At 42.6% G+C, this 26200-nt stretch overlaps 2 protein-coding genes across 2 annotated transcripts in view; both read left to right on the plus strand.

Annotated features, from left to right (window-relative positions):
- The window catches only part of SUB1 (SUB1 regulator of transcription), a 502862-nt gene that overhangs the window by 213075 nt on the left and 263587 nt on the right, over nucleotides 1-26200 (plus strand). The window lies entirely within an intron of this gene.
- LOC142257718 (neurabin-1-like) overlaps nucleotides 19308-26200 on the plus strand; it is a 61391-nt gene continuing 54498 nt past the window's right edge. Inside the window, exon 1 of the mRNA XM_075329912.1 lies at nucleotides 19308-20966. Coding sequence (XP_075186027.1) covers nucleotides 19437-20966 — 1530 coding nt within the window. The 5' untranslated portion in view covers nucleotides 19308-19436. The remainder of the gene's footprint in view (nucleotides 20967-26200) is intronic.

A 26200-nucleotide genomic window follows, 5' to 3' on the forward strand; every position in this document is an offset into this window, starting at 1 on the left:
TGCCCTGATATAATATCCCCTCTCCCACATCCCAGGAGAAGACCAGGACAGGTGTGGTGAACCCACATATATGGACAAACAGGGAAACCAAAATACTATCACACAGCTAGCACACACAGAGATATAAGACAATACGTGAACAAGAGGAAATAAAGAGCAAGGAGGAAATAACCGGATGACGAGAGCACACCAAGTAGCACACAGTAAATCACCAGTAACAGGAACACAACAGCACACAGCTCGGAATATCGAAAGCTATAGTCAACATGGAAAAACAGATTCCTCCATCTTAAAAAGGTGGGGAGTACGTGTGATAGGCTTCCCACAACATGTCATCCAAAAAGTTTATCAGCAGACTAGCAGAAATTGACTTCTGCTAGCCCGATCACTAAAGAGCACACAGCTGGTTGACACCCGAGCCTGTCCACGTAACTGAGAAGCACCAGAGAAATCATAGTGTGGAGTGTCAGAGTCTGTAGTCTGAACAGCGTTTGATGCAGCCATAACACTCAGCAAAGTTACAGCCAAAAACCATGTAACATATACGTAGGGTCCAGGAAACATTCTTCAATACAAAAGATAGTGTCACAGTCTGTTCATTGTAGCTATGTACATGTGTTGTTTCCTGAAACAGGAAGTTGAAGTCTAAAAAAAAAACAGAGGTCAATGTGAAACCAGCAAGATTACTAATTTTTAATAAAGATTATAACATGTACAGTATAAAAAAAATTGACAAAATATTGAATTAAAACTCAACACAAAAATCTGATTTAAACAATAAATTATTTTCCAATGGCACATTCTCTTTAGTGCGCACATGCTGGTTGTCCAAGGAGGCCATGAATTACCTGCTGTAATAAATTTATGGAAGCACATTTTTTAATGGAAATATCAAGTAAAAATTGACAATCTGACACAGAAAGTGCATATCCACGGGTCAGCATTAGCAGATCTTCAAGGGGAATTAGTGGCTTAAACCATCTAATAAAGAAGAGTTAAACAAATCCATTAAATATATTCTTTGATGTTAATGAAAACCAAAGTTAGGCTATGTTCACATGACCTGCAATCATTTCCGTTTTTGCATCCGTTTTGAAAATGCAAAAATGATTCCATTGACTATAACGATGACGGATCTGTTAACGGATTGGTCAAAACTTGTCATCTGATAAGTTCAATCCATTAACCATCTGTTGTTGTTGGCGAACGAAAAGTCCTACTAGCAGAACTTTTCTTGTGCGGATCCAAATACGGATCGCTTACAGATTAAAACATAATGGGAGTCTATTGGCAACGGATCTGTTAGTGAAGTATTTGTTCACCTATCAATTAAGAGATCCGTCGCCAGACTCACATTATAACGGATCCTTTGCCCACAAATGATAGCTAGATTAGAATGCAATAGAATAGATTAGAATACAATAGAATAGGATACGATATGATAGATGGATAGGTGTGCAATGCATAGATATACAATGTTCCCCCTGCCTTCATATTGTTGTAAGCTTGCAACCTTTAGTGCCTTTCAAGTGGCATTAAAGGGTGTTTAGCCTTGTTTTTAAACCAAAATTTAATACTTAAAAAAAAACACGACGTGGGGTCCCACATATTTTTGGTAGCCTGCTAAAGTGAAGCAGACAGCTGCAGCCTGCAGACCGCTTTATCTTAGCTGGTAATCCAAAATAGAGGGCACCCCATGCTGTTGTTTTAAATTATTTATTTAAAATTAAAAAAAAATAATTTAAAAACAAAAACGTGGGGTCCTCCTCAAATTGGATCACCAGCTAAGGTAAAGCGGACAGCTGGGGTCTGGTATTCTCAGCCTTAGGAGGCTCATGTTTATTTGGCCCTCCCCAGCCTAAAAATAGCAGGCCGCTGCCACCCCAGAAGTGGTGCATCCATTTGATTTGCCAATCCTTGTGCTTCGCATCTGCTCATCCCATTGCCCTGGTGTGGTGGCAAATAAAGTAATATATGGAATTGATGCCAGCTGTGAATTGCCAGCTGGCATTAAGCCCTAGTATTAGTAATGGGTGGTTATCTATCAGACACCCCCATTACTAATCCAGGAGTTGTAAATTTTTTTTTAATGTCTGACATAATCCATAGCAAGGTCCCACAACGTTCCCCAAATATGAACTTGAAAGACATCAAAATAGAAAATTAGTTAATAAAAAGTAAGACAAGAGACACCCTGATTTATCAATTTATTTCCCTGGCAAATCTCTAATCCAGGTGCGACATAATCTAATAAGGGGGTCCCACGACGTTCCCATACTCGCTGTCCCAGTCAATGAAGTACGGAATGTTCCCCATATTCTGGGAGAGCAGTTGCTGCAGCGACACACACTGCTGTGAGAAGCACTGAATTGACCTGAGATAACCTCATTAGGTTGCCCAAGGTCACTGCAGTGACTCACAAAGAAGTGTGTGAGCGGCCACAGCATGACAAGTGGCAGCGCCTTGAGATTAGCTCAGTTTGATGCTCCATAGCTTTTATCAGAGTAAGGGAATGTTGTGGGAAGCGCTGGACTACGACGGATCTACATGGGAACTTTGCATTCTAATTAAATGGTGAATTAGAGAAAATATCTTGTTTTTAGTTCTCTCATTATGTCTTTCAGGTTTCCATTTGTGGACTATGTCAGATTCATGGGACTACTTCGGACCTTCATGGCTTTTTAATAATTAAATTGGTGAACCAGGGAAAAAGGCAGACATTGTTTTTTTCAAATAAACTATTTGTATGTATGTGTGGGTTTTTTTCTTTTTCATTAGTGAGTTAGTAATGGGGGTGTCTAATTGACTTCTCTAAATTACTGACACCAGGGCTTGATGCCAGCTGTCACTACTCAGCTGACATCAATCATTTAATCACTTATTTGGTTAAACAAGCCTAAACACCCATTAGTGCAACATGGAAGGCATTAAAGGGTGCAAGCTAATAATATGTAGGGGGATTGTGAAATTATATATCTGCAGGATATCTATCTATTTATCTATCTTATCTATAATAATAAATAATAATTTAATTTATTATCTATTATACACTCCCTGACATAAGTTCTGTCTCTTATATTATGTAAATAAAAGCTTATAACCTGACTTTAATTTCATCCATTGGTTTTATAAATTACTCTTTTGAAAGCTGAAACCCTCCCAAATTTGGTTTAGGTTATGAAAATAAAGTTGCTACAAAGCTGAAATATTGATAATTTAATAAACACAGAAAGGTCAGATTTTGGCAAGACAAAAGTTTTGTCGCCTTGTCATATAGTGCCCCCAATCCTAGTTTACATCCTCGCCTGTGCTCACGAACTGATCGGTTAATTAGTGGGTGTGTATAAAAAGAAGCCCAGCACCCCAGACCTTCACTTGAACTGCAACTTGACCTCTGCAACATGATAAAAATCCACTCTGCGACCAAAGCCTTGATTATCAAGAGGCTGAAGACCAGATCCACTGCAGAGGTGGCTGGCACCTTTAATGTGTCTCAGCGTCAAGTACAAAGAATTTAAAAAGATTAGCGACTGGAGATGTTTCTGACAAGCCCAAGTTCGGCAGACCCCGCAAGACAACTGCTCAGGAGGAACGTTTGTTGGTTAGAAAATCCAAAGCCAGCCCCTCTTCCACTGCAGCAGAGTTCCAACAGGCCTGGTCACCTCAAGTCCCTGTGTCAACTAGAACAGTTTGTAGGATTCTGTCTCGAAATGGCCTCCATGGTTGAATCAGTGCCCAGAAGCCAGCACTAAACAAAATGCAATTAAAAAACCGTGTGGCATTTGCCAAGTCCCACAGCCTGCTAAACAGATTGATGCTGGAAAAGTGGCAGAAGGTGGATTTCTCTGATGAATCTTCAGTTGAATTACACCACAGCTGCCGCAAATACTGCAGGAGACCTACTGGAACCCGCATGGATCCAGAAAACAGTTATGTTTGGTGGTGGAAAGATCATGGTCTGGGGTTACATTCAGTATGGGGGTGTGCAAAACATTTGCAAGGTGGAAGGCAATATCAATAGCCAAAAATATCAAAAAGTATTAGCTATATCTTACATTCCCAATCATAAAAGAGGTCAAATTCTGCAGCAGGATGGTGCTCCATCTCATACATCCATCTCTACAACAAAGATTCTCCTGGCAAAGAAGATCAAGGTGCTCAAGGACTGGCCAGCCCAGTCACCGGACATGAACATCATTGAGCATGTTTGGGGTATGATGAAAGAGGAAGCTTGGAAGACAAAACCAAAGAATCTAGATGAACTCTGGGAGGCATGTAAGACTGCATTCTTTGCTATTCCTGATGACTTCATTAATAAATTGAATAAATCATTGTTGAACCGCATGGATGCAGTCCTTCAAGCTCATGGAAGTCACACAAAATATTAAATATGGCTCTAATAGCACCACAACTTCATTCAGCAATGTTATGCAACATATCTTTGTATTACAAGTTAATTATTTGTTTGAATTTCACATTACTTTCTGTGAGCGACAAAACTTTTGTTTTGCCTAAATCTGACCATTCTGTGTTCATTAAATGATCAATATTTCAGCTTTGCAGCAACTAATTGTCATAACCAAAACCAAATTTGGGAGGGTTTAAGCTTTCAAAAGATTGATTTACAAAACCAATGGATGAATTTAAAATCAGGTTATAAGTAGTGTTGAGCGGACCCGGATCGGCAAAATCCGGATCCGCGCAGTTTGAGCTGCAGATCCGAGTCCGACCCGGACGCGGGATTCCGGGTACACAATCTGGATCCGTTTTTTTTTTTTTTTTCTCTCTCTCTCTGGGACCGTATATCTAATATCTTTCTATCATCTACAGTTAGGTCCAGAAATATTTGGACAGTGACACAATTTTCGCGAGTTGGGCTCTGCATGCCACCACATTGGATTTGAAATGAAACCTCTACAACAGAATTCAAGTGCAGATTGTAACGTTTAATTTGAAGGTTTGAACAAAAATATCTGATAGAAATTGTAGGAATTGTACACATTTCTTTACAAACACTCCACATTTTAGGAGGTCAAAAGTAATTGGACAAATAAACCAAACCCAAACAAAATATTTTTATTTTCAATATTTTGTTGCGAATTCCTTTGGAGGCAATCACTGCCTTAAGTCTGGAACCCATAGACATCACCAAACGCTGGGTTTCCTCCTTCTTAATGCTTTGCCAGGCCTTTACAGCCGCAGCCTTCAGGTCTTGCTTGTTTGTGGGTCTTTCCGTCTTAAGTCTGGATTTGAGCAAGTGAAATGCATGCTCAATTGGGTTAAGATCTGGTGATTGACTTGGCCATTGCAGAATGTTCCACTTTTTTGCACTCATGAACTCCTGGGTAGCTTTGGCTGTATGCTTGGGGTCATTGTCCATCTGTACTATGAAGCGCCGTCCGATCAACTTTGCGGCATTTGGCTGAATCTGGGCTGAAAGTATATCCCGGTACACTTCAGAATTCATCCAGCTACTCTTGTCTGCTGTTATGTCATCAATAAACACAAGTGACCCAGTGCCATTGAAAGCAATGCATGCCCATGCCATCATGTTGCCTCCACCATGTTTTACAGAGGATGTGGTGTGCCTTGGATCATGTGCTGTTCCCTTTCTTCTCCAAACTTTTTTCTTCCCATCATTCTGGTACAGGTTGATCTTGGTCTCATCTGTCCATAGAATACTTTTCCAGAACTGAGCTGGCTTCATGAGGTGTTTTTCAGCAAATTTAACTCTGGCCTGTCTATTTTTGGAATTGATGAATGGTTTGCATCTAGATGTGAACCCTTTGTATTTACTTTCATGGAGTCTTCTCTTTACTGTTGACTTAGAGACAGATACACCTACTTCACTGAGAGTGTTCTGGACTTCAGTTGATGTTGTGAACGGGTTCTTCTTCACTAAAGAAAGTATGCGGCGATCATCCACCACTGTTGTCATCCGTGGACGCCCAGGCCTTTTTGAGTTCCCAAGCTCACCAGTCAATTCCTTTTTTCTCAGAATGTACCCGACTGTTGATTTTGCTACTCCAAGCATGTCTGCTATCTCTCTGATGGATTTTTTCTTTTTTTTCAGCCTCAGGATGTTCTGCTTCACCTCAATTGAGAGTTCCTTAGACCGCATGTTGTCTGGTCACAGCAACAACTTCCAAATGCAAAACCACACACCTGTAATCAACCCCAGACCTTTTAACTACTTCATTGATTACAGGTTAACGAGGGAGACGCCTTCAGAGTTAATTGCAGCCCTTAGAGTCCCTTGTCCAATTACTTTTGGTCCCTTGAAAAAGAGGAGGCTATGCATTACAGAGCTGTGATTCCTAAACCCTTTCTCCGATTTGGATGTGAAAACTCTCATATTGCAGCTGGGAGTGTGCACTTTCAGCCCATATTATATATATAATTGTATTTCTGAACATGTTTTTGTAAACAGCTAAAATAACAAAACTTGTGTCACTGTCCAAATATTTCTGGCCCTGACTGTATCTATATCTTTGAATAAGATTGCATTATTAATTATGACAACTAGCTAAAAATTACATAGTTATTATAGTACATAATAATGATGTTAAAAATGCATGTCATACAGATGCTAGGCGAGAAAAAAATCGCACACTCGCATGACATAAGAAATGATATACACATGATACTTGTGCCACTTTTCTGGATGAGTATCAGAGCGATTTTTTTTCTAAGCAGATATGAGTGAACCCTAAAGGTTATAGATACTTTCGACTACAAATTTTTAAATTCATATATTTTTGGCAAAAAATATTTACAATTAGGTTTAGTTTAACAATTAAGGACATGGTGATTTTTAATTTTTTACACTTTATCTTTTCCTCTTGTTTTTCCAAGAGTCATGACATCATTTTGATTTTGCCATGTAGCAGCACGAAAGTTAAATTTTTGCAGGACGAGTTGTTGTAGTGTTGAATGATATCAATTATTTTTACCATATAATGTACTAAAAAATGATGAAAAAAATCCAATTTTAACATTGATTTTTGGTTTAATTTTCACTGCATTCCTTGTATGGTAAAAATGACCTTGCAATAAGATTCCACAACAATTAATAATACGATTCCAAAACTTGTATATTTTTGTTTTAATTTAATGGTTAAAAGTTCAGAACTTTGTAAATAAGAAAACAAATTTGGGTTATGTCCCTAAATTTGTTTTGGGTTAAGTGATTTGACGTTTTTGATAGATTGGACTTTACCACATGTGGTAATTTCCAGAAGTGTTTTTTTTTATTTCTAAACTGGGAATTGGGGGTGATTAGAATTTTTATACATATTTTTTTTTAGTAATATATACAGTATTGCAATATGTATTGAAAATGATGGTCTCCTGTAAAGCCTAGTCTTTAGCTGCGCTTCACAGGAGTGCCAAGATAGTAACGATGATTACCCTGCACCAATGCTGTCCATGATAGACAGTAACTTCTAAATATTAAAGGGAACCTGTCACCACTTTTTTGGCGTATAAGCTGCAGCCACCACCACCGGGCTCTCATATACAGCATTCTAACATGCCGTATATAAGAGCCCAGGCCGGGGGTATAACAAAAAAAAACACTTTATAATACTTACCTAACGGTTGCGTTGTGGGCCTTATGCGCCGCCTCTTTTAGCCATCTTTGTTCTCCTCTAGCCGCGGTGCATGACGTGTCCGATGTCATCCACACTCGCTGGCGTTCAGGTCCTGAGTAGAGCAGATCAAAGTATTGTAGTGCACCTGCTCATGACCGGCAAGTGTGTATGACGTAGACGCGTCAAGCACACAGGTTTCAGAAAGAGGACGAAGATGGCCGAAAGAGGAGGCGTCCGCACCAGACAACGGAGACGCCCATAAGACCCACCCCGCGACTGTTAGGTAATTATTATAAAGTGTTTTTTATGTTCTCACAGCGGCCTGGGCATGTTAGAATGCTGTATATAAGAGCCTGGTGGTGGTGGCCGCAGCTTATAGGCCAAAAAAGTGGTGACAGGTTCCCTTTAAACAGTGATCAGAGCTAACTTCTGCCGCTGCTGTTACAGGTAGATACCAGGTGTATAACACGACCGACATCTGACAAGTGTAGAGCTGACTCAGCTCCTGAGCCCGCTCCATACATGCTGAACCCAGTGTAGATGTACAGGTACATTAATTTATGCCAAGGGGTTACAAATTTACCACTTTTTGCCTTCTATAGTCTTTGTGTTGCACTGTCTTTTACTAGCTTTATCAGTAAAGAGCTGTGGAAACACAAGCGCAATAGGGTCTTACCCCAATAATGTGTGGGAGGAGAACAGGGAGCAATTGTACTCACCAGATATAGTTGTGAAAGTCACAACTACTGTACAAGCATGGATAAATTGGATCACGGTAGCAGCAACCCGAGTGGCAGATAACAGAGAACAATGAGGAAAAAGGGTTTTCATATGCCGCGCCAAATGATCACTGGTTCAAGAAGTCCGATTAATGAATCTTTATTTTGCACAGGTCTACGCGTTTCTGGAGGCTCAGCTCCCTTCCTCTCTTTTTTTTGATGTTTTCTTATGCCTGACGGTCCTGAGGAAGGGAGCTGAACCTCCAGAAACGCGTAGACCTGTGCAAAATAAAGATTCATTAATTGGACTTCTTGAACCAGTGATTATTTGGTGCAGCATATGAAAACCCTTTTTCCTCATTGTTCTCTGTTTTACTAGCTTTAGATTGAGCTAAAGGGGTTGTCCATTACTTTTATTTTGATGGCCTATCCTTAGGTTAAATCATCAATGTCTGATCGGCAGGGGTCCAACACTTCCCACGTTCTAGATCCCGGTGGCAGCAGCAGGTCATCAGAAATGCTCAGTTCTGGAGATACTCCATCTTCTGATAGCATAGTCATGGCGGGTATTGCACATCACCCTCCTTTTGATTTCAATAGGAGGCGGATGTGCAGTACCCGGCTGCGGCCGCTATCAGACAGCGGAGCAACTCTGGAACTGAACATTTATGGTTGCCTTCTGGCCCAACGGTACCGAAAACAACTGATCAGCAAAGGTACAGGGTTTCCAACTCTGGACAATCAGACATTGATGACCCATCCTATGGATATGCCATCACTGTAAAAGTAGTGGACAACCTTTAGTGAGAGAATTTAGAATCCTATCTTCCTTCTTTTGAGCTCCCCTCCTCTGATCTATGGCCAAATAAAAGTTGCGCTAAACTTTGTGGTGGAGATGAGATAAGAAGAAAGAGTTATAATCTCTGATCAGAATGATCTCACCAATGTAAGCTTGGTGGAATGGAGAGGGAGTCCTTTGGGAATACCTTTTTAGGGTTTGCTCACATCTGAGTATAAAAAAATTTGATCCAATTTTCACCCAGAAAAGTTGGACGACTGAAATCTGTTTGGTATTCCATATGTCATGCGAGTTCTATGCACGAGTGCGATTTTTTTTCTCGCCTAGTATCTGTATGAGAGACATTTTTTTTTAATCTCAGCAGCTATTATTCTACAATCAATGTGCAGTGTTCTGTGCTACAGAATGATAATGTATTCGTAAAAATCGGTTGCATATGGATGGTCTGTGTTACGTCCGTTTTTTTTGCAGCCATTGACTTGCATTGGCGAGTCTCAGACGTTTTATGAGACCATAAGATGCATGCTGAGACGTTTTCATCAGGCTGAAAACCGCAGAGGATAAAATCGCAAGTCAGCATTAACTCATTGAATAACATTGTGAAAGTGCAATCCGAATTTTTATTTATGCACAGATATGATTGAACATTCAAAAGAATGATCTGATGAAGAAAATCCATTTTCAAATACCCTATTATGATTTAATAAAAGGGGTTTCCCATTCATCACTCACCTATTAGCAACGCAGGCTGTACACAGTCTATGTCTGCGGAAGACCCAGCCTGTCCTCAAATTACATAGGCAGCTTATTAACTTTAATGAGAACTGCTCCGAGGGACGTGGCTGCATGGGATTTTCACATGTTCCCATTTTACAACTCATGTTAAAGATTGGGTGTGGAAAGCAGGACATGTTATTATGAGTGTTATACCATAATATACCTGGATAGGTGCATCTCTTTACAATGCCATCAAGGAGAACCAAGCCGTCCATGGATGATGATGATGATGAGATACAACACAGTAATATAAATACTTATAGAGTAAAATGTATCCAATATCGGCTGCTCCACAATTCACAATCACAACACAAAGCCGTAAGCAACATACAAATAAATGATTAGCAAATCTTTACAGGAGGGGAATATTTGATGAATTTGACTTGTGCCATAAAACTCAGGTAGAGTTCATTCTGCAATATAAAGCTGTAAACTGTGTAATGTACCATCATCATCATCGTATATTCCAGCCGTACAGCTCTACAGCTCACCGTCCATAGGAGGGGGAACTTCTCGTTTTCTGTATTTGTAGCAGTTTTCACTTCTGGTTACCCTGGCAACTTTCTTTTATTTTAATTTAAAAAAAATAAATAAACAAATGATGGAAGCCGTGAACACGAAAAACAGAAGAACCCAACGGAAAACCGTCATTTACAATTATTTTAATGGATGGTGAAAGAAACATGTTTCATTACAAAAATAAGAATAATGAGGGTATTATATGATCTCTGTAAGTGTTAACACAACATACTTGTAACTGAGTGTTCAGCCGAGCGAATGTACCACATACAAGTGCATCTGAATAATTATCAAAAAGGTAATTTATTTCAATAATTCAATACAAAAAGGGAAACGCATATATTATATAGCGTCATTACACACAGAGGGATCTATTCCTATATATTATATAGAGTAATTACACAGAGTGATCTATTTCAAGTGTTTATTTCTGTTAATGTTGATCATTATGGCTTACAGCCAATGACAACCCAAAAGTCATCTCAGAAAATTAGAATAATTACCACAAAACACCTGCAAAGGCTCCCTAAGCATTTAAAATGGTCCATTAGTCCGGTTCAGTAGGCTACATAGTTATGGAGAAGACTGCTGACTTGACAGATGTCCAGAAGGCAGTCGTTGACACACTCCACAAGGAGGGTAAGCCACAAAAGGTCATAGCTAAAGAAGTTGGCTGTTCACAGAGTGCTGTATCCAAGTATATTAATGGAAAGTTGAGTGGAAGGAAAAAGTGTGGTAGAAAAAGGTGCACAAGCAACCGGGATAACCGCAGCCTTGATAGGATTGTTAAGAAAAGGCCATTGAAATATTTGGGGGAGATTCACAAGGAGTGGACTGCTGCCGGAGTCAGTGCTTCAAGAGCCACCACACACAGATGTATCCAGGACATGGGCTACAAGTGTCACATTCCTTGTGTCAAGCCACTCATGACCAATAGACAACACCAGAAGCGTCTTACCTGGGCCAAGGAGAAAAAGAACTGGACTGTTCTCAGTGGTCAAAGGTGTTGTTTTCAGATCAAAATAAATTTTGCATTTCGTTTGGAAATCGCGGTCCCAGAGTCTGGAGGAAGAGTGGAGAGGCCACAATCCAAGCTGCTGGAGGTCTAGTGTGAAGTCTCCACAATCAGTGATGGTTTGGGGAGTCGTCATCTGCTGGTGTAGCTCCACTGTGTTTTATCAAGACCTAAGTCAGTGTAGCCGTCTACCAGGAAATTTTAGAGCACTTCATGTTTCCCTCTGCTGACAAGCTTTCTGGAGATGGAAATTTCATTTTCCAGTAGGACGTGGCCCCTGTCCACACTGCCAAATGTACCAATACCTGGTTTACTAACTATAATATCACTGTGCTTGATTGGCCAGCAAACTCTGGGACCGCCATTTCCAAATGAAATGCAAAATTTACTTTCATCTGAATAAAACACCTTGGACCACTGAGAACAGTCCAGTTCTTTTTCTCCTTGGCCCAGGTAAGACGCTTCTGGCGTTGTCTATTGTCATGAGGGGCTTGACACAAGGAATGTGACACTTGTAGACCATGTCCTGGATATGTCTGTGTGTGGTGGCTCTATAAGCACTGACTCCAGCAGTGTCCACTCCTCGTGAATCCCCCCCAAATACTTGAATGGCCTTTTTCTTAACAATCCTATCAAGGCTGTGGTTATCCCGGTTGCTTCTGCACCATTGTCTACCACACTTTTTGCCTTCCATTCAACTTTCCATTAATATGCTTGGATACAGCACTCTGTGAACAGCCAGTGTGTATTACGTGGACGCGTCATGCACACAGGCTTCAGAAGACGGAGGAGCAAGATGGCCGAGAGAGGAGGCGCCGGTCCCGGAGAACAGCGCCGCCCACCGGGCCAATCAGCACCGCAGCGACCAGTTTAGGTGAGTATTATAAAGTGTTTTTTTATGTTAGTACAGCGGCCTGCGCTCTTATATACAGTCATGGCCAAAAGTTTTGAGAATGACACCAAAATTATTTTTTCACATGATCTGTTGCCCTCTGGTTTTTAATTGTGTTTGTCTGATGTTTACATCACATACAGAAATATAATTGCAATCATATTATGAGTACCAAAAAGTTATTATGACAGTTAGAATGAGTTAATGCAGCAAGTCAATATTTGCAGTGTTGACCCTTCTTCTTCAGGACCTCTGCAATTCTCCCTGCCATGCTCTCAATCAACTTCTGGACCAAATCCTGACTGATAGCTGTCCATTCTTGCATAAGCAATGCTTGTATTTTTCCAGAATTTGTTGGTTTTTGTTTGTCCACCGTCTCTTGATGATTGCCCACAAGTTTTCAATGGGATTAAGATCTGGGGATTTTCCAGGCCATGGACCCAAAATCTCTATGTTTTGTTCCATGAGCCATTTAGTGATCAGCTTTGCTTTATGGCAAGGTGCTCCATCATGCTGGAAAAGGCATTGTTGGGCGCCAAACTGCTCTTGGACAGTTGGGAGAAGTTGCTCTTGGAGGACATTCTGGTACCATTCTTTATTCATGGCTGTGTTTTTAGGCAAGACTGTGAGTGGTGCGATTCCCTTGGCTGAGAAGCAACCCCACACATGAATGGTTTCAGGATGCTTAACAGTTGGCATGAGACAAGACTGGTGGTAGCGCTCACCTCTTCTTCTCCTAATAAGCTGTTTTCCAGATGTCCCAAACAATCGAAAAGGGGATTCATCTGAGCAAATGACTTTACCCCAGTCCTCAGCAGTCCACTCCCTGTACCTTTTGCAGAATATCAGTCGGTCCCTGATGTTTTTTCTGGAGAGAAGTGGCTTCTTTGCTGCCCTCCTTGAAACCAGGCCTTGCTCAAGCAGTCTCCGCCTCACAGTGCGTGCAGAAGCCCTCACACCAGCCTGCTGCTATTGCTGAGCTAGCTCGGCTTTGCTGGTAGTCCGATCCCGCAGCTGAAACAGTTTTAAGATACGGTCCTGGCGTTTGCTGGTCCTTCTTGGGCGCCCTGGAGCCTTTTTGGCAACAATGGAAGCTCTCTCCTTGAAGTTCTTGATGATGCGATATTGTTGACAGAGGTGCAATCTTTGTAGCTGCAATACTCTTCCCTGTTAGGCCATTTTTGTGCAGAGCAATGATGGCTGCACGTGTTTCTTTAGAGATAACCATGGTTAACTGAAGAGAAACAATGATACCAAGCACCAGCCTACTTTTAAAGTGTCCAGTGGTGTCATTCTTACTTAATCATGACTGATTGATTGCCAGCCCTGTCCTCATCAACACCCACACCTGTGTTAATGGAACAATCACTAAAACAATGTTAGCTGCTCCTTTTAAGGCAGGAATGCAATGATGTTGAAATGTGTTTTGGGGGTTAAAGTTCATTTTCTTAGCCAATATTGACTTTGCAAGTAATTGCTGTTAAGCTGATCACTCTTTATGACATTCTGGAGTATATGCAAATTGCCATTAGAAAAACTTAAGCAGTAGACTTTGTAAAAATTAATATTTGTAGCATTCTCAAAACTTTTGGCCATGACTGTACAGCATGTTAGAATGCTGTATATAAGAGCCCACTGGTGGTGGCCGCAGCTTATAGGCCATAAAACTGGTGACAGGTTGCCTTTAACAACTGCCTTTAACAACAGTGGGCCCTGGTGCTAGGGAAGAGGATTATGGGACACCTCCTGCAGCTGCACCCTGTACTCCTAGCCAGTCCCTATACAGGTTCTGCACATGTCGCCGAACAGGATATATGAAATCCTGAAAGACCCAGTAATAACCCTGGTTAGGGAGCTGGCAGGTGAGGATTGCTAGTCCCAATGCTGCACTAATACAACAAGAAGGGAAGGTACAACAGACAGGGGAAACAACAAAGGATAAAGCCCAACTTCACGGCTGCAATCAGACACCAGGATTGTGGCCTACACCACACCACTTCATACAACAAGGACTCAGCAGCTCCTTCCACCTCGAGGCCAAGCTTCAGAATGAATCAGAATAACCGGTACTGTCTACAGGGAGATGTGACCATATATTTAGGGGAAGGGAGGTCACCAACCCTGAGGCTTGGAGTCAGAAGCTGCTGGAAAGTAAAACTGACATTAACAATTTCAGCATCAAAGGAAAGGGAATATGTTTAATGTGAGGAGTCTCAGATGGCAAAGAGCGACTCTAGCCCAGATCCTGTCACAAGTCTCTACATCCAGAGAGATGGCATTTGTATTATTCAAGCCTTAAATGTCTGTATTGGTGCATCGTATGGTTGTAATGTGGCACTCTATTGTAGTATTATCTAGGCATTCTATCCTAATATTGTAGCACAGTATAATGGTATAGCTTATATACAATATGGCCATATTATAAATAACAAAATATAGCATTATACAGTGACCTTATATAGGTAATATATGAGTGTATTGTGGCTTGGTATAGTAGAATTCTTTAGGCACTATGTGGCGGTAAAGCACTGTATTATGGTATTGCTTTAGTGCTGTATTGTGGCTTTGTATGGAGTATTTTCTATTCACCTTACAATTATATTGTGGCATTTTATAGCACTGTATGGTGGTATCATACATGCAATATATTGTAGTACATAAATGCTATATGGCGGTATTCTATTAGCACTATTTGGTGGTATTATATAAGTAGTGTATGGCAGTATTGTATAAGCACTGTATGGAAGTATTTTGTTAGTACTGTATGGCGGTATTGAATATACAGTGTATAGCGGTATTATATAAGCAGTGTATGGCAGTATTGTATTAGTACTGTATGGTGGTATTGTATATGCAGTGTATGGCAGTATTGTATATGCAGTGTATGGCGGTATTATATAAGCAGTGTAGGCCGGAATTGTATTAGTACTGTATGGCGGTATTGTATATGCAGTGTATGGCGGTATTGTATTAGTAGTGTATGGCAGTATTGTATTAGTAGTGTATGGCAGTATTGTATATGCAGTGTATGGCAGTATTAGATAAGCAGTGTGTGACGGTATTGTATTAGTAGTGTATGGCAGTATTGTATATGCAGTGTATGGCGCTATTATATAAGTAGTGTATGGCAGTATTGTATTAGTAGTGTATGGCAGTATTGTATATTTGCGTGTATGGTGGTATTATATAAGTAGTGTATGGCAGTATTGTATAAGCTGTGTATGGTGATATTGTTAAAGTACTGTATAGCAGTATTGTATTAGTACTGTATGGCGGTATTGTATAAGCAGTGTAAGGCAGTATTGTATTAGTAGTGTATGGCAGTATTGTATAAGCAGTGTATGGCGATATTGTCAAAGTACTGTATGGCAGTATTGTATTAGCACTGCATTGCAGTAATATATATGCACTCTATGGTGCTATTATCCATATTAACCCTAGAACGCATACCTGGGGCCTCGCAGGCCTGCTAGGTCATTTGTTTTCTATGGTAGATTGAATTGCTTGCGCGTTCTAGGGTTAACCCCTGGAAATAGCCATAATCAAGTTCTAAATGGGTAACCACTTGAGTAGTTCATTTCTCCTGATGACGTACAGCTGTACAGAAAATATGGCCATGGCAGATAACCGCAGCACAAAGCACCGTAGGTGTGAACACTGCATACAAGGCTTGCTGGGACTTGTGGCTCCGGCTGCCCTGAGATCCTCAGGTGGTCAGCTCTCTGCCGAGCATGCGCGCTTGCTCCCTGTAGGTGGCGCGGGAGGCCGCACACGGGGGCGCGCCCTGGGAAGTTCTCCGCCGTCTCCTCCTCTCTGCCCTGAGTCACAGCAGGAGCGGGGGCGCGCGCCGCCTGGAGCCCTGGATTGGCTGGGCGCCGTGCACGCGCTCGGCTGGCGTTTGGCAGTTAGTTATTTGGGAAGAACGAGGAGGAGGAAGAAGGAGCCTGAAGCCGGGGGAGGAGGGAAGAGTGATGGCGGCACGGCGAAGAGTGGCATAAGGAGCCCACGTTAGTACTGAGTACTCCCCCCTCCACCCCCTAAACTCCCGGTTGGATTATTCCTTGGCTTCATATCAGTCCTCGGGACGGGTCCACCGCGCGCTGTCTGGCGGGGAGAGCCGGAGTTCAGGTAACTTTGTAAAGTTTTCCGCGAGGTCGCCTGGAGCCTGCAGAGCGGAGGTGCGGAGCGGGGGGCGGTGCTGGCGGGCTGGGGGCCGCTGCTGGGGGCCACAAGCTCCGGTGTGTCTTCTACTTCCCCATCCATTGTCTGCAGGCGCTCATCCTGCGCTCTCCAGCCGGGCTGCCGTCCAACAAGACTTGGAAGCCCTTTATAGCACATGAATGGCTGAGCCCTGAAGTATCACAGCAAGTTCAAGAACAAATTGTCTTCAGCAGCAAATCCCATATTATTTCCATGGGAATGATATTTGTGGCCCTCACCGGAATATCTAGAGGAGTGGTCCCCGGCCATCGCGCCCCGTGGGGGCTGTAGTACCAGGCCGGACCAGGCGGCAGTCAATGACCCCACATTGGGCCGCAGCGGCACTTTCTACAAGTCTGGGAAAGTCGCCCCCATCACTGACATTCGTCTTTAATGGGGAAAATGTTGCGGCACTCAATTTTTGCGACTCTACCTGTTTTTGTTTACTTTCCTAGATGTGACCGCTGCAGCCGATCACTGCCCTCTTCAGCCATATGATGGATGGAATGGACAATGAGATGATTGTCTGCAGAGGTCACACATCGGTAGGGCACATCCTCGTTCCAGGAGAGTAAACAAATGTCATTAGTCAGAGTAATGTGTGTTTACTCATCCTCTAACACTTCTACAGTCAGGGCTGTTCTCTACGAAGGCTTAGCGGTGGGCTATCTTCCATGCAAATAAAGGATTGGGCATATTGACATTTAACATGCCCCATCCTTTTTTTTTTTTTTTTTTCTTTTCCCCATACACATAGACCAGTGCACCTGGAGTTGTTGGCTTCGTCTGATCTCATGTCAAAGCGAAATATAAAGGGGAGCACTCATAGGTAGGAGTGTGGTCCCAGAGCACGTTGTATAAGGGCTATAATAGGTGTGTACGTATATAGACTGTGAGGGGATTAGATAACTATCAGCCGGTGTCCCAATTTTGGAACAGGAGAAATTCTTAAGAAGAGGATCCTGATTTTGTGCTTTTTTCCGCTCACTAATATGTATGGTGGCTTTTCTTGGATAACACCTTTTTAAGTGGCCTCTTAAAGGGAATCTGTCACCAGGTTTTTGCCACTTAATCTGAGAGCAGCATAATGTAGAGACAGAGACCCTGATTCCAGCGATGTGTCACTTACTGGGCTGCTTAGCGTAGTTTTGATAAAATCACTGATTAATCAGCAGGAGATTATCATTGGAGGACTACTTGGCATGCTGCAGGTAGTCCAGTATATTCAGTATATTCACTGTATAACAGCTAGATCTCCAACCGAGATAACATTGATTCTACCAAATGACAGCAAACAGCTCAGTAAGTGACACATCGCTGGAATCAGGATCTCTGTCTGTACATTATGCTTCTCTCAGGGGAGCAAAAACCTGGTGACAGATTCCCTTCCCCTGTCATTGTACTGCACCATTGAATATATGGATGCACAGGTGACCATTGTGCTGTTCGCCTACGGGACGGGTGAAGATGGCCAATGGCTTGTCCATAATCTACATTAAGTGAATGAAGAGGATGTCGCACAGGGGGACTGCCAACGGTTAGACCTTAAGCAATTACTAGTGATGAGTGAGCACTACCATGCTCGGGTGCTCAGTACTCGTAACTAATGATTAGTGAGCACTACCATGCTCGGGTGCTCAGTACTCGTAAATAGTGATGAGCGGGCACTACCATGCTCGGGTGCTCAGTACTCGTAACTAGTGATGAGCGGGCACTACCATGCTCGGGTGCTCAGTACTCGTAACTAATGATGAGCGGGCACTACCATGCTCGGGTGCTCAGTACTCGTAACTAATGATGAGCGGGCACTACCATGCTCGGGTGCTCAGTACTCGTAACTAATGATGAGCGGGCACTACCATGCTCGGGTGCTCAGTACTCGTAACTAGTGATGAGCGGGCACTACCATGCTCGGGTGCTCGATACTCGTAACTAGTGATGAGCGAGCACTACCATGCTCGGGTGCTCGGTACTCGTATCCAGTGATGAGCGAGCACTACCATGCTCGGGTGCTCGGTACTCGTAACTAGTGATGAGCGGGCACTACTATGCTCGGGTGCTCGATACTCGTAACTGGTGATGAGCGGGCACTACCATGCCACTAGTTACGAGTACTGGGCACACGAGCATGGTAGTGCCCGCTCATCACTAGTTACGAGTATCGAGCACCCGAGCATGGTAGTGCCCGCTCATCACTACTATTTATTGCTAATTTTGTGCATCAGTGATAAAGCTCCTTACAGGAATCCCCTACAATAAAAAAATACATCCGATACAAATCTAATCTTATGGATCACTCTGGAGGTTCCCAAATTAAAACCCCCTGTTGCAGTTCCCTGGAGCGCTCCTCTGAAACAATGTGACATATGATGTCTGTACAAATGCATCTTAAGTACCCGAGGCCTTTAAAATATGTTAATTCTAGGAAAAAAGTTTGAGAAAATGACACTTTGTCGCGTTTTATTTGTAGCGGATATAGTCTCTCGTACATTCTTGGCACGGGCAGACGGCCTTTTAGTTGCTCTCCGCAGTTGGGTGACTATTGGAGCTTGACTTGTGTGTATTTTCTTTATCAATAGCTCCTCCTGTTGCATATTTTCTGGAGCACTCGGTGGCTTTTCCATAAAAGTTATGCAGATGTCCCTTAATTTAATGCACTCCTGATACAAGAAGCTGATGACAAAACCTCATGGACATTTGTCTTGTTCCGCGTATGACTCTGTTCTTCTTTCTTTCAGCAGATGGTTGTCTTGTGGCAATGAAATTAGACAGACAGCTGAGCGCGGAGGGAGTGATTCACTGCTTGGGATTTCCCATGAACCCAGCGCTGCATTAATTCCTGTGATCCTCGTTGTCCATGTGGAGAGGGGAGTGACGCTGAACATTTTCTCAAGCAGGCCAATTTCACAACCGTAAAAAAAAAATGATGAAAACAGAAGGCAAAGGGGAGAGGAACCTCCGGAGCGCTTCTCCTCACAGGAACGCGTACAAGTCTGATTTTCAGGCTATCAAGTGTTCCTTCGATGGGGTCAAACCAGAAATTTCTCCGAAGCCCACAACTTTGAAGCTAAATGCTAATGGAGCACAGGGGGACCTTACCCGAGGCCGTGCCTCCTATGGCAATCGGGTGCACAAGATCAAGAATATGTTCATGCAGATGAGCTCATCTCCTCCTGATCCCGTGGAAAGTAAAATTATAAAGCCTGAGGTTCCTTCTCCTCCTCCGACAAACACTTCTGTAAGTGTGCAAAAGAATAATGCCTTAAATATCAGCCCCGATGTGCCATGTCCTGATAAGGTCGCCAGGACAGTGGAAGAAGTCGATTTGGACAAAGTAGCCTTGGCGGAAAAATTTTCAGAAACTAGGAAAATCTTTGAAAGAAATCTCAACCACCAGAGTACTTTTGACAGGTCTTCTCCAACCAAGGAGGACAAGGTGATCAAGCTTGACCGCAGACATGGATCTATTGAAATGGAAAGCGACTCTTGTGATCGTAGCTCCAGTAGCGCTTCTGCAAAGTCCACCACGTCTACGTCATCTGAAAACAATCAGTACAACAGCCACCGGTCAACATCATCATCGTTGTCCTCCTCTTCCTCCTTAAATGCGGGACCTATAAGCAGGAGATTGGAAAGTTTTCTTGCCGACAGTGACGGAGAGGAACCTAAAGACTTGTCGAAGACTAATGAAATATTAATAGAGTCCGGTAGTACTTCTTTAGTGACCATTAACCACACTACTGCCTTGACGAATACGGGCCTAAATAATAATGATGGGACCAAAAACGTTACTGCTAAGGATCAAACAGTAGAAGAAGACCCAAGCCTGGATGATGGTCAGACTCTAAAAAATGCATTACTTCAAGAGGAGTCTGCTTGTCTTCAGAATAACAACTCCCTTCCGGGTACTAAAGAAACCAATTCTGAAGCTCCGGTGTTGGCCAAAACTCAGACTGCGATGGTGCGAGCGGAGCTGGTGGTGTTACAGAACGAGTCCTCCGAGAGCGAAGAAGATGCAAACCTAAAAGATGACGTATTCGAGGACATAAAGCCTCTTGGTCCAAAGCCTTGTCTAAATGATAGCCTCCTGATCACCGAGAGGAAGGTCAAGGAAGAGCGTAAAAGTCCTGTGGAAGATGTAGCAAAACCAACAGAAGAAGCCACCGAAGAGGCGGACAGCGACGACGAGGAGGGAAGTGAATTTGAAGAACCGATTGATAACAACAAAAACCTAGTACGATATTCTACTGAGGCTTTTGGGATAGAAAATGCCGCCTTCGATGATGATAAAGACATCGAAGGGGAACAGCCTGCAGCCCAAAATGTCACATTCATAGTAAATGAAGATGCGGATTATGACTTCAGCAGCGATTACGAGGAAGTACCCGGCCTGTCCGACGAAGAGGACCTCATGCCTGCCAGGAAAGTGAAGTTCTCCACCGCTCCAATTAAGGTATATAATCGTATATTTTTTTTCTCTTTTCCCCAGAATTCCAAATGTTTCTGTTTTTATTGCACTTTTTGGTTATTTTTTGTTGTTGTTTGAGTATATATCTTTATTTTTGCAAATGCATATACGGCTTTTAAGCATATTGGTACATTTGGGTTTACACTAGTTGTTTTGCCTCTTTGTCCACCAAGATTGTTAGTTTTGTAGTTGGAACTAATGGGTCATGAATTTCTGAATCCTTCACTTTGATCCAGAGCAAAACAATCATGGCTGTGTTCACTTCACCCTCCCAGGCCTCTAGTCACCTGTTGTCGGACAAAAAAGTGCGTTTTTTCCGTCAGAATTGGGAAAAACTCTATATACATCTTTACGCCAAATTTATGAACGCTGTGCTTCATTTTGAAGAATTTTGTACAGTGACTTTTAAGAAATCACAAATGATGAATTGGGCCATAAGATGTTACAAATTTTGCATTTATTGGCTAGAAAAGCTTGTTGTGCTATTCTGGCAGATGAAGAGGAGTTGATCTGCAGTATTTGGCCGTGGCCACTAAACATGTTGACGGAGCTGTGCTGTTCATCTCTGCAACTGTCTACATCTGTCCGTCGGAGCAGAGAACAGCGGATCGGTGGGGGCCATAACTAGTGATGAGCGGGCACTACCATGCTCAGGCTCAGTACCCGTAACTAGTGATGAGCGGGCACTACCATGCTCGGTACTCGGAACTACTGATGAGCGGGCCCTACCATGCTCGGTACTCGGAACTAGTGATGAGCGAGCACTACCATGCTCGGTACTCAGAACTAGTGTTGAGCGAGCACTACTCTGCTCAGGCTCCGTACCCGTAACTAGTGATGAGCGAGCACTACCATGCTCTGTACTCAGAACTAGTGTTGAGCGAGCACTACTATTCTCAGGCTCAGTACTCGTAACTAGTGATGAGCGGGCACTACCATGCTCTGTACTCGTAACTAGTGTTGAGCGAGCACTACTATTCTCAGGCTCAGTACTCGTAATTAGTGATGAGGGGGCACTACCATGCTCTGTACTCGTAACTAGTGTTGAGCGAGCACTACTATTCTCAGGCTCAGTACTCGTAATTAGTGATGAGGGGGCACTACCATGCTCGGTACTCGTAACTAGTGTTGAGCGAGCACTACTATTCTCAGGCTCAGTACTTGTAACTAGTGATGAGCGGGCACTACCATGCTCGGTACTCGTAACTAGTGATGAGCGGGCACTACCATGCTCGGTACTCGTAACTAGTGATGAGCGGGCACTACCATGCTCGGTACTCGTAACTAGTGATGAGCGGGCACTACCATGCTCGGGTGCTCAGTACTCGTAACTAGTGATGAGCAGGCACTACCATGCTCAAGTGCTTGGTACTTTGGCCCCTTAAACACATGATTTGCAGTCTTCCTAAGGGTGGAAACACATCTATGCGAGTAAAATCGGTCCGACTGGGCTGAAAAATACTCGGCTGATTTTAGTTCACGTTAGGTGCGAGTGCAACGCAAGTGCGATGCTTTTTGCTCGCGTGTGTGTCGCGATTGCGATGCTAGTTTCATGCAACATCTTAATTAGATAAAAGCTATTACACATGTGTCATTTAATTAACCTATGGGAATGTGCTGTCACATTCATCTAATGTGCGAAGTTACTGCCACACTCGCAAATGTGAACGGTGGTGCGTGTGTGTGATGCTACTTTTAATCCCCTTCCATAGGAAATCATTGGGACAAATGGTGCGAGAAACTCGCAAAAAAGCAGCATGCTGCGATTTTTTTTCTCGGTCCGATTTGGACTGAGAAAAAAATCGCAGATGAGAGCTGAATCATTCACTAACGTGTCCGATTTCAATGCGAGTTTTTCTCGCATTGCTCTACTGCGAGAAACTCGCAAGTGAGAAGCAGCCCTTAGAGACGGAGCTCAATAATCTGATATTAATGGCCTAGTTTAAAAAAAAACAAACAAACCAAGAAGTACATAAAAAATACTGAGCCGTAGACTCTTTTGGTTGTTGAAATCCACATCGGATACAAGGTGGATTATTTATAAAGTCCTCAAAAATATAGAAACAGGTGAAAAGTCCACGTACATTCCTAGTTACATGGGTTGTTTGTGGGGAGCTAAACCCCTTTTGTAAATTTGAGTCTCGTGTAGAAAATAAAATATATCTTTCCTACTCTCCTCATTGCCTGGCGCCTTCCAGCAATGTCTCCTTTTTTCCTGGTGCCCCTGTGACATTGTTACGCCCCATGAGTGGTGCTGCTGCCGGTCGGCGGCCGCTGATGGACTTCTTCACTTAGATGTTGAGTTCGAAACGGGGTCGGTGCTGGCCGGGATTCTATTTATTTATTTATTTATTTATTTATTTTTTTTTTTTTAACTTTACATGAACAATTAAAAGCATCTAAAAGGCTTTGTCCAAGCAGTGAACCCCTTTAACACGCAGATATTGAGAGGCTGGACCGTATTTGAGACCAGATACCGGTCGTATCCAAAATGTGGACCTGTATAGAAGAATTCTAGAGATGGGAAAGAATGCTGCATTCTCTTACCACATGTTATATTGACAGTTTCTATGGTGATCTTTTTTTTTTTTTTTTTTTTTCTCTTCTTCTTCTAAAAATGATTTTATACTTCTCTTTTTATATCTCCGGTCACTACTGGTTCGGGCCCTTGCCCAAAATGCAGGGCGCAGTGCAGCATAGCAATATAGGTGCGAGGAAAAAGCAGCTACGTCAGGGCACTAGGACTGCATGTATTGCAGAAATATTTATTTATTTTTTTTTTCAATATTTTATTTTATTTGTATGTGTGATGAGAAATGTCGATGAGGATAAATGGCAGGATTACACCTTCCCACAGACTGAGTGGTAATTCTCCGTCTTAACGAGCGGGAATGTCGGGTTCATCCAAGTCATAATTGGATTTGTTGTCATCGTTGTGTTTTTTTTTTTTTTTTGTAGTTTTGGTAATGTGGTGATTAATGACATGTTCTGGATAAAAATAGGAATATAGACAAGCAAATGTTGAGATTTTCTTACAAATTGGCAAAAATATTAAGAAGGTCACGCACAAATAACATGAAACATGTGCAACATTCAGAAATAAATACGAGAGGAGTGACTCGATACAAAGGCTTACTTTATTGTATAGACATTTTAGACCTGATGAGGCTGCTGTACCTACCATGTAAGGCTGAATAATGATTGCCTACTATATTTTATAGACATCTTAGACCTCATGAGGCTCTAATGTAAGGCTAGTTTCACACTTGCGTTGAACGGCGTCCGTTGCATTGCGTTGTGTGACGGATGCAACGGATGTGTTGCATATAATGGCACAACGGGTGCAACGGATCGTACAAAACAACGGAAAGCCTTTTTTTTTTTTTCTTTACAGTTTTACCGGCAGCAGACTATTGTGAACGATCAGCTGAGCGCTCTCACATGCCGGCGGCCGGTCGATCAGCTGATCGTTCGGCCGCCGAGAATGTGTGCGGGGGGCGGAGTGCGGAGTGGGTGGAGCAGAGTGGGCCATGGCGCTGAGGACAGATGAGTGTGTGTACATACATGCGGAGTGGAGTGCGGGAGGGGGCGGAGCCAAGCGGGGAAGTGTCGGGCTCCCTGCACACGTAGCCAGGGTAAATATTGGCAAAGCACTTTGCTTGGTTACCTGATATTTACCTTGGTTACGGGTGCAGGGAGCCAGAGAGGGCATGCGCAGTGAAATCCTACAGATTGCGCTGCTCAAAAAAAGTTACATGCTGCGTTCCTCCCGTTTGGCGCAGTGTCAAAATAACGACGCTGCGTCGTCCAGCGGATGCAACACTGACACTTGCGTTACAGTGCATCGTCCATACAAGTCTATGGACAATAGCGCAGTGCATTAACGGACTGCGCTATTCTCCATAGTGACGGACTGCGCTGAATGCAAGTGTGAAAGTACCCTAAGGCTGAATAATTACCGAGTATTTTTTTTTTTTTATTGATTTCTGAGACCTGTTGAGGCTGTTGTACTTGCCATGTAAATCACCGACAAATTATGCAATTGCATATAAAACCAATCTTTATTAAATATAAAACATTAAAAATGCCAACAAACATCATTTTTAATGTTTTATATTTAATAAAAATTGGTTTTATATGCAATCGCATAATTTGTCAGTGATTTTATATTTAAGTGAATTTATTCCCAAACATTGGTTGTGTTCTTGGTGTTGATGACTTGCCATGTAAGGCTGAATAATAATCGCTTACTTTTATTTTTATAGACATCTTAGACCTGATGAGGCTGCTGTACTTATCATGTAAAGCGGAATAATTTTCTTTTGAAGTTTTTTTTTTTTTTTAAATTCATGTAAAATGAGCATTTTAAAGCCTTTCATTCCCAGTCATCAGTAGTGCACTAGCCTCCCGAATTGCTGCTTGTTGGGGGGGAGGGGGTGCACCCATGATTGTCAGTTTGGACCAGCGGCCTGAGACGTACACTCTCCAATGCCGAAAACAGAGACCGCTTTCCCTCTGCAGCATTGGTCATGCTCAGGGGATCCAGCACATGTATTCTTTACAGCGAAGAGCTTACAAACACTGCGCTCCTTGCCTAGGAAACCGACCACCGCTGATAGACTGCAGAGGTGGCTGGGAACCTAGGCAACAGGTTGTAAACTATAGAATTAAAAATACTTACATTCTTAAGAACAGGTTTTCTAGTAAGAAGTAAATTGCTAACATGTTTGATTTCTGGAAAACCCATTTAGGAAGATGCGACAACCCCCATCTTCCTATTAGGATCATACAGGCTTTACGGGGAAGGCATTAAAAGTAGCCTGTTTTTTTTTATTTTTTTTTTTTGTTTTTTGCCAGATTAACCTAGAATTGTACAGGTCTTGGAGGTGATAGTGTACAATACCTCCAGGCCAAACTGACCTTTTCTTAGCTCAAAATCCATGTTGGCCCCATCACTCCAAGTGAATACAATTATTCTGTTTTCGCCTCCTTAAAGACTCATGTGTTTCTAAGCGTCCTCCCTCTGCCCTCCGCTCCCCATACAGAATTGTGAATGGCCCTTTCATCCTTCTGTCGCCATGTTTGTTTTGTGACTTTGTCTTCTCCCAACAGTATTCCTTGTCTTTATCATGGTTTTCTATCAGTAGCTGTTTCGCTGACTTGCAGCTGTGCTCGGCCTTGGCGAAACTTTTCTCTAAAATTCCCACTGCTTAAAGATT

Source organism: Anomaloglossus baeobatrachus, chromosome 1 (assembly GCF_048569485.1).
Source record: "Anomaloglossus baeobatrachus isolate aAnoBae1 chromosome 1, aAnoBae1.hap1, whole genome shotgun sequence".
In the NCBI taxonomy this organism is placed as follows: Eukaryota; Metazoa; Chordata; class Amphibia; order Anura; family Aromobatidae; genus Anomaloglossus; species Anomaloglossus baeobatrachus.